The sequence below is a fragment of the Heterocephalus glaber genome, unplaced genomic scaffold (assembly GCF_053883595.1).
Source record: "Heterocephalus glaber isolate CG9 unplaced genomic scaffold, H.glaber_assembly_v1.0 deba00001538, whole genome shotgun sequence".
NCBI lineage: Eukaryota > Metazoa > Chordata > Mammalia > Rodentia > Bathyergidae > Heterocephalus > Heterocephalus glaber.
The window spans coordinates 35,964,048-35,973,466 of NW_028258333.1; the positions used below are offsets into that span (position 1 = coordinate 35,964,048).

At 40.1% G+C, this 9,419-nt stretch overlaps 1 protein-coding gene across 1 annotated transcript; it reads left to right on the plus strand.

Annotated features, from left to right (window-relative positions):
* Positions 1 to 8,233: 8,233 nt before the first annotated feature.
* Positions 8,234 to 9,024, plus strand: Hspb3 (heat shock protein family B (small) member 3). The gene has a single exon (XM_004848525.3). It carries the CDS (start codon positions 8,446 to 8,448, stop codon positions 8,902 to 8,904), a length of 459 nt encoding a protein of 152 aa, XP_004848582.1. The 5' UTR covers positions 8,234 to 8,445; the 3' UTR covers positions 8,905 to 9,024.
* Positions 9,025 to 9,419: the final 395 nt, after the last annotated feature.

The window sequence follows — 9,419 nt, forward strand, 5'->3', positions numbered from 1 at the left end:
AGGGTAATCCCCTCCTCTAAAAATCCTTAACTTGATCATATCTATAAAGTATTTGTCATATAAAGCAACATTTACAGATTCTAAGGATTAATATATAGATATATTTTTTCCCCTTAAATTCTTATATTGGTACATTTTAGGTATACAATACATTTACATTTCTCATTGGGAGCTTGTACCTTTACATGATGCATCTTGGTTCTTATTTTTTCCCCATTCCCTGCTCTCCCTTCACCCCTCCACCCTTCCCTATTTACAAAGATTTTGATTCCATTTTTTCAATTTCTCATAATTTTTCCTTTCCCTTCTTTCCTTTCCCCTGCCCCTCCCACTACCCCTACCCCTTTGGACCTTTTCTTCCTAGTTTGCATTATCAATTATTCATTTTAATCATTGGTACATTTTAGGTATACAATATAATGTCATTTATCATGGGAAATTTGCACCTTTGCATAATCTCTCTTGGTTCTTATTTTTCCCCCTTCCCCTGCCCTCCCCTCACCCCCTCCATCCCTCCCTGTTTACAAAGACTTTGTTTCCATATTTTCATTTTCTCATATTAATTCCATTCCCTTCTTTCCTTTTCCCTACCCCTCCCACTTCCACTTCCCTTTTGCCCCTTTTCTTCCTATTTCACATTATCTATTATACCTTTTAGTCCTTATTTACACTTTCAGTTTCTCACACTAGAGAAAGTATTCAGTATTTACACTTGGGTGTCCTGGTTATTTCATTTAAGAGTATCACCTCAATGTGCATCCATTTAGCTATAAATGTCTCTAATTTCTCATTTTTTATGGCTGAGTAGTACTCCATTTTATTTTTTAAAAACAACACATTTTCTTTATCCAGTCTCCAGCTGATGGGCAATTGGGCTGCTTCCAAGTTTTAGCTATTACAAATTGTGCTGCTATGAACATGGGTGCACATATATCACTGTGGTATGATTCTTTTAATTCTTTGGGGAAGATACCCAGCAAGGGAATAGCTGGGTCAAATGGGACTGCAAGTCCTAGTTCTTTGGGGTATCTCCATACTGTTTTCACAGTGGTTACACCAGTCTACACTCCCACCGGCAGAGGAGCAGGGTTTCTCTTTCCCCACAGCCCCACCAGCATTTGTTATTGGTTGATTTCATGATAGCAGCTATTCTTTCTGGAGTGAGGTGGAATCTCAGCATCATTTCCATTTGCATCTCTTGAATGACCAGTGATGTTGAACATTGTTTTCCACGTTTCTTTGTTATTTCTACTTCTTTGTCTGAGAAATGTCTGTTCATTTCAGATGCCCATTTTCGGATTGGGTCCTTAAATTTGGGGGGTCTGATCTTTTTAAATTCTTTATAGATTTGAGATAGTAGACCTTTGTCTGAGGAACAGCATGTGAAGATTTTTTCCCACATTGTGGGTTGTGTCTTCACATTGCTGGTGGTTTCTCTTGTTGTGCAGAATCTTTTTAATAAGAAGAGATCCCACTTGTTGATTGTTTGTGCTAGTTCATGGGCAATGGAGGTTTTGTTCATAAAATCTTTTCCTACACCGATGTCTTTAAGAGTTCTACCTAACCTCTGTTCCAACTGGCTCAGAGTTTCTATTTTAATATTTAGATCTTTAATCCATTTTGATTTTAGTTTAGTGCATGGTGAGAGATATAGGTCTAGTTTTAATCTTTGACAAGTTGAAGTCCAATTTTTCCAGCACCATTTCTTAAAGAGACTATCTTTCCTTCAGTGAGGATGGTTGGCTTGTTTGTTGAAGATGAGGTGCCTGAGTGTGTCTGGTGTTGTTTCTGCATCCTCTAATCTGTGCAACTGGTCCTCAGGTCTGTTTCTTTGCCAGTACCATGCTGTTTTTTTTTTTAATCACAGTAGCTTTGTAGTGTAGTTTCAAGTTGGGGATTGTGATACCCCCTGCCATGTCTCTGTTACCTAGAATTGCTTTTGCTATTCTGGGTCTCTTCTTGTTCTAAATGAATTTTTGGATTGTTTTCTCAAGGTCCATGAAGTATGCTGCTGGGATTTGAATTGGGATTGCACTGAATATAGATATATTTTTTTCAAGGAGATTGTTATTCAGCCTACTGCAGCCTCCCAATAGAAAGAAATAGTGGGAGAAAGAAAAGAAAATCAAAGAAAAGTCAAAGACCACCAGACCAGCAAATTTGGAGGCTCTATATGGGATCATATAGAGCAACTGTGGAAGATGTGGCTTCTTCCACCTACTTTTTTGGTCATGCTTGTTGGGGCCTTGAATTTCAGACTAAAGAATTTGGAGCATAGGAGGGAAATCCTGAAAGTGTACATCTAGAAATAACTGTCAAAGTCAGGTTGCACAACCACAGTAGTTTTCACAGGAGAAAGACCAGGACCACGGTCCCTGTTTGATTAGGGGAGGGATGATGTGATCATAGCAGGGCTTAGAAAGGATACCTTCTCCATCCCCTCAAATCCTCTGAAGATGTATGTGTGTTCATTGTGATTCCTAGATAAAGTACAAACTCCTAAACAGGGACAAGACTAGCATTCCAGAGATGACTCTAGCCTGCATAGCAGCTGGGGCCAACCCAATCTTCCTGCATATATTTTTGGATGCCCTTGGGCATGTGCTCATGTTCTAGCTTCGTAGTCATTTTTATCTTTTTCTAGTCTGCTTCTATCATCTTCTGGCATCTCATTACTGCTGCTCCAGGCAGTCGAGGCCCTTTGTTCTGTTCTATGAGGCATGTAGCACAGCCCCTTCTTTAATTCCCCTAAAGCTTAGTGGATATCAGGCTGTAGCGCTGAACAAAACCCTACTGATGAGTAACTTGAGGATGACATAAGAAATCTACTTTGTTTAAAAGAAATACTTACAATAGGTCATCAGCCATCTAGGTCTTAGACTACCAAGGCCCATCAGGACCTCTTGCTGATTAGTTCTTCCAAGCAGACTAAAGACCAATTTTCTTTTTCTTTTTTTTTGTAAGGGGGATCAAACTCAGGACCTTGCACTTGCGAGGCAGGCGGCGAAAACACTGAGTTAAATTCCCGGCAATGACCAATTTTCTTAAAGGCATATATATATTTTTTTGAGACAGGGTCTTGCTATGTAGTTCAGGCTGCTCTGAACTCACTATGCAGCCTAGATTGTCCTTGAACTTGTAGTGATTCTCCTGCCTCAGCCTTCCACATGCTGGGATTGCAGGCATGTGTGACAAAGCCCAGCATTAAAGGCATATTATTAAAACAAAACATTCTAGAATATCAACCTCTAGTCAATTCTTATCCTTTCACACCCCAATATCTTGAAATTATAGTTTATATGTGATGTTTACTGTGTGACCTACTGCAATTTAACTTCTGTCCCTACCTTGCCACGACACTCCCTTTGGGTAAAGCAAAAAGACCTGCACTGCTAAATTTGTGCTTCCGTTCTTCCCTGACTTCTGGATCCCAAGACATGAGCCATGTTGCTCTGTGCTGTTTCCTTCCTTCAGTCCTTAATGTCTTCCTGCAGCCACAGAAGAAACACCATCACTGTGTCTCTGCAGAAGTGAGGTTCAGCACACAAAGGCAATAAAGCACCTTGCATAATAGAAGTTAAGTGTTTTTTAAAACTACAACTTGTGATCAATTTTGAAGTCATGAAACCAATTTAGCAAGTTGCAAGAATTATTTTTACTAAGTAGATTGACTAGAGATCAGCAGGGACATCCACATTCTGAAGCTAAGTATTGTGTATCTGTATGTGTGTATGGGTCTACACTGGATCATGAGGGCAAATAGATTTCTTATTGTAATGTCATGAGAAAAGTACAAAAGACACTGCTTTGTGTTTTCATGTAATTAACTCATTTATTCCAGAGCAGAATCTGAATTTTAATTTGAAAAGAATACTTCAATGCCCCTTTTTATTATGAAAAATAAAGAATAATCTTTAAAACAAGAATTCTGCTGTCATTCCTTAAGCAAATGGTGACAATCAAGTAACTTAAAAATGTTATTTTGCCCAACAAAAATGACAAAGTTCTTCATAAAATCTAGTACCGGCTTACCTCTCCAGTCTTCTTTTCTCTACTTTTTAGTTCATCGTGACCATGCCAAGTTTTATTTTTGATGTTGCTTTTTGAGTCATCTTTAACCATGATATTCTCTTTTGACCTTGAACATGTCATTCTGTTACCTGGAACACTCAAACAATCTCCTCTCTGCTCCTGCTCAAAGCTTCATTTGGCTTACTCTGTCATCCTTCTTGTCTCAGCTGAGACAAACCTTCCAGATACTGGAATCCCCAAAATAAATCACTGTGCCAGGGGGCTGTATTGTCACTGACACAAACTACCTGACATCCACAACTTAAAGGAGAAGTTTATTTGGATCATAGTTTCAGAGAATTCAGTTCATGGTTGGCTGGCTCCAAGGCAGGAATATCATAGCAGAGGGTGTGGCAGAGCAAAGATGCTTAGTTCATGGTGGCTGGGAAACATAACAAGGGAACAGTGCCAGAGAAGATGGGGCCAGAGGCCAGATATAGTACCCAAGGTCATCCCTCCGTGACCCACACAGACATACCCAGATGTGTGCCTTACTTATCAATTTGACAAGCTTAACTATCACAAGCATCTTGATAAGGAATAAATGAAACAGAATATATATGTTATCCACCTTCTAATTATTGTATCATTGCTCCCCCCATATATTTTTAGACATTTTCTACCTAATTTCTACTCCATCACCCCCATAAGAATTTAATACCAGATAGACTATAGTCTGTTTATGTACTATGACTCTTTGGAGGACCACAAACCATTCTACAATATCTGAGCTTATATATTTCGCTCCATAAGAATCAGTTTTTGCCCTCTTAAAGGCAATATCACTTCCACTGAGAAGGCAGGAAGTAGAATAAGGGAAAACTCTACTTGCATTTTTGACAGGGCTAAGGAAAAATTGGTTGTGTTTCTTTCCTGATGAGAGGCTTATGTCAAATGCTGGAGAGGCTAAAGAGGAGAAGGATGACAGTGTAGACATATGCTGCCTAAGTGAGGGCATAAGTTCAAATACAGCAGCTTGGAACATGGCCATTGAATGCAGGTGGAAATTCAGGCTGGGCTTGAATTTGGGCTGTGAAGAGATGGGAATAATTAGCTACAGGGAAACATGAAGACTAGAAGACTAAGAGATTTTGTTTTGTTTTAAAAAGATGGGGAATACTGACTTTGGGTAATGAGTTTAAAGACAGACTATAGGACATCAAGAATGGGAATAACTGGGCCGAGGATTTAGCTCCGTGGTTCTGGTGCCTGCCTTGCAAGTGCAAGGTCCCAAGTTAGATCCCCGGTACCAAAAAAATAAAAAATAAAATAAAATAAGAATGGGAATAACTGTTCAGGCCAAAGGTCAGAGAGAGAAATGAGGGAATCATGAGTGGAAATGTAGTCAGAGGGCAACGTCCTTCTCCCAGGTGTCTGGGGATGATTCAGAAGCCCTCAGGTAAGTCACCTCACCAGAGGAAGTGAGACCAGGGTACAAGAGAAGGCTTAGAAGAGAGACAAGTTTGAAATCTCAACTTCAGAGAGAGAGGAGAAGCTGACCAAAGTACCAGAAAGGTGTACAAACAACATGGAGGGTCAGCTGAAATAAAATTACCCAAACAATGTTTGATCTTTTTCTCCTTCAACAATTAACCTTGCACATTTACCATTTTCCAGGGCATACTGCCATGAACCACAGTTTCTTTCTTTCCTTTTTTGTTTTGTTTTTTGAGACAGGGTCTTACTTTGTAGTTCAGGCTGGCCTAGAACTTACAGCAATCCTTCTGCCTCAGCCTCCTGAGTGCTGGGATAACAGGCATGTGTCACCACACCTAGCAGAGCCAGTTTTTTACCTCAAAGTGCCATTGTCTTTCTTCCCCCAACTAGACTGTAAATCTGTATGTAAGATAATTTTACTTGTTGATATCAGTGATGAGTATGCTGAATATACATGTATAATATATTTATATAATTATACATTATTTTGTGTATATTCCTGTGTTTTGACACCTTAAAACTCTTCCTGACAGAGGAGAGACTAGTTAATTTTAATTCTTAGAGATAGCAAAGGGTAGCCAGGAACATGCCCTTCATAAGCAAACTACCCATCCAGAGTCAGACATTCTCTTTCTGACCACTGCACTCCAGGAGGCAATAGTCTTCTGCCTTAGTCATCCCAAAGCCAGGAACTAGGTAACCGGAGACCACTCCCCTCACATACAGCTTGCTGAAATTATTCACACTAGGCAATCCTAAAATGTCTGCCTTGCTTTGACTTTTAGAAACACAGGTGAAGGCTCTGGTGTAAACCTTCTCTGCTCCTGTCCTCTGCTTCCTGACCACAGTGAGGCTTCCCCATGCCCTGTGTGGCCCTCTGTGCCTCCTGGTCTAGGCCTGTGAGGATGACTCACTTTTTGCCCAAAACTCTCTCTCCTCTCTTCTTGTGGCTAAGCCTGACTGACCATCCCATCAAAGAACACAGAACAAAGGAAAATAGGCTCTGATGGAGTGAGAAGGGGACTTCTTTAGAAAGCCTTGGCTGAAGAGGTAAATCTGACCTGATGCTTAAATAATAAGAACTGGGAAACCTTGACCCAATCTGAAAGAGAAGCTTTCAAAAGCAAAGAGACTCCCAGTGTAAAGGGCCTGAGGAAGCAACAAGAGTAAAATACTCACAGGATCAACACAGGCCATTGTGGCTGAAGCACAGGGGTCAAGGGGGAAAGTCAGGGGAGGTGGTCAGCAGGGGCCAGAGGACAAGTTCTTGAACGCCATGGAAAGGATTTTGGATTTCAATCTGTTTGAGATGAAAAGCTTCTGACTAGATTCTAAAGCAAGATGACCTCATCTACAGGGGGCTCTACAACTGCTTCAGTCACAAGGTGGAGGACAGGACAGGGTGGCATGAGATGGGGACCTGTCAGGAAGCCTGGTTGACTCTCCAAAAGGACGAAAGGTTAAGGTTGTTGTTGATGATGACAATGATGATGATATGCGTGGCTCAGTCTTTGGGTTAGGGTCAAAGGGGCTCTGGAAAAATGGCAAAGGTTTTAAATATTACATCAGAAATGAGTGTTTGAGGGTAACAAAAGGAGGTAAAGGAGATTTTTATTCCCTTCTGATTTATAGTTTTATAAAAATGTTTTTATTTCATTCAAATAAAATTTATATATTTTCAAGAAAAGGTATTTCATTTTGGAAAATACTGACCTCCATGGAGGAAGTTTTCTATATTTGAGTACTTATTCTGTATGTATATTCCATTCATACTTTTTAAAAAACACAAAAATTCCTTCCAGCCTCTGTCTTCCAACTGCCCTGTTGCCTTCTGAGAGGCAATCATTGCTCCTAGCTACAGAACTTTCAGAGAAATTCTGTTTGTATAAGCAAATGCCTACTTTAAAATGAGTATGGTTACTATATAGTTATAGCATGTATAGGCTGTTCTGGACTTTTATTTTTTACTTAACATATTTTGGAGATCATTCTATGATAGTGGGAAAAAAGATGCATCATTCTTTTTCAATAGAAGTTAAAGTATTTTATAGTTCAGAAATGTATATATTATTTTTGCCAATTCAATAGCAGAGCTGCGATTAGATTGTTTTCTGGACTTTAGAGGGAAATGGTTGAACACTTTGACATTTTTCTCTCTCCTGCAGCTTTATTTTTCTCGTAAGATCCACCATGCTATGTCTCTCTACCCCTATTTGAAGTTTAACACTTACCTAGCTTAGTTATCTTATCTCATTCTTAATAAGTCAAAAGTAAAACAAAAACAAAAACCTAGATAATGTAGTCAGCTGTCCCATAAGCACAAAAGAATAAAAGATAAAAGAAAAGAAAATGTATAGGACTGAGACCTGAGAATTTATGGAATGAATTTGAATGTGGGGTGTGTGTGTGTGTGTGTGTGCGCGCGCGTGTGTCTTAATTCCTCATCAATTTTAAACACAGTCTTCTCCCTCCAGCTTTGTATTTGTGTTAGCTCATATTATAAAATGAGTGCACTTATCTCGACTGTTCTAAGTCATAGTCCATTAGATCACTGTAGTTCACAAAAAAAGGAACCATTTGTCCACATATCTTTCAAGTGCCATTTCTGATTCGCATTTTTCTCTTTCCCTTGAGGTAAGGAAAGTGACACGTTTGCCGAGGATAACTGAGAATGTAAGAGTGATCCTTGCCTGGGCAGCTTGTGTAGGCTGTGTGCTAAACACAAGTCCCAAACGTCCCTATAAATAGCTTCTCATTGTCAGCGTGTAAAAAGACAAGACTGAGTGTGCGTGGTCTGATTCAGGCCTAATTAAGCGGTTGCTTCTGGGCAGGGCTACAAATGAATAGCGGCTCTGACTGGGGATCCCGTCAGTAGGCAGCCGCAAGGGTTCAGCACTCACTGAAAGGAAGCTGTTCATTGCTGTTTTGGGCTCCACTATGGCGAAAATCATTTTAAGGCACCTCATAGAGACTCCAGTGCGTTACCAGGAGGAGTTTGAAGCTCGAGGTTTGGAAGACTGCAGGCTGGATCACGCTTTATATGCCCTGCCTGGGCCAACCATCATGGACCTGAGAAAAGCCAGAGCAGCGCCGCAGCCTCCTCCAGCAGACTCAGCGACGGCAGAGATGCCACCCGAAGAAGGCAAATCTTGCTTTCAGATCCTGCTGGATGTGGTCCAGTTCCTCCCCGAAGATATCATCATTCAGACCTTCGAGGGCTGGCTGCTGATCAAAGCTCAGCACGGAACCAGAATGGATGAGCACGGTTTTATCTCTCGTAGCTTCACCCGGCAGTACAAACTGCCAGATGGTGTAGAAACCAAAGATTTGTCTGCGATCCTCTGTCATGATGGAATTTTGGTGGTGGAAGTGAAGGATCCACTTGGGACTAAGTGAAACCTTAGCGGTTCCTGTTCCAATGAGGAAGATGATAGCTCAGCCAATGGTACCACGGGAATATTTCTATTATCCATGTTTGAAATGACTCTTTTGAAGATTAAAAATATATACACAATTCCTGGTATGTTGAGGTTGTCTTTATTGTTCTTATGCAGAGAAGAAAATTGTTAAATGTATTTGTGCAGTAGGAGACTTCAGTTTGGTACACCACAGTAGTTTCTTTATGACTCCCCACAGTGCCAGAGGCTGTTTGTGAATCCATGGCAGAAGAGTCAAACTCACTTAGGGAATTCTTATCCAGTCTATGAAAAATTTCCTATATACTAAAAAAACCAGTTGTGACTCCCTTCACTTGGTAAGCTTTTCTTTTGATTGTATTTTAATTAAAATGGAACTTTATAAATATAGAGTCTGAAAGTTAAAATACAGTCCTTGGAAATAGGAATCTGAAATCTATTTATGATTCACTATGTTATTTCCAGATAGCAATCTTAATTTTTTAAAAAGATGAA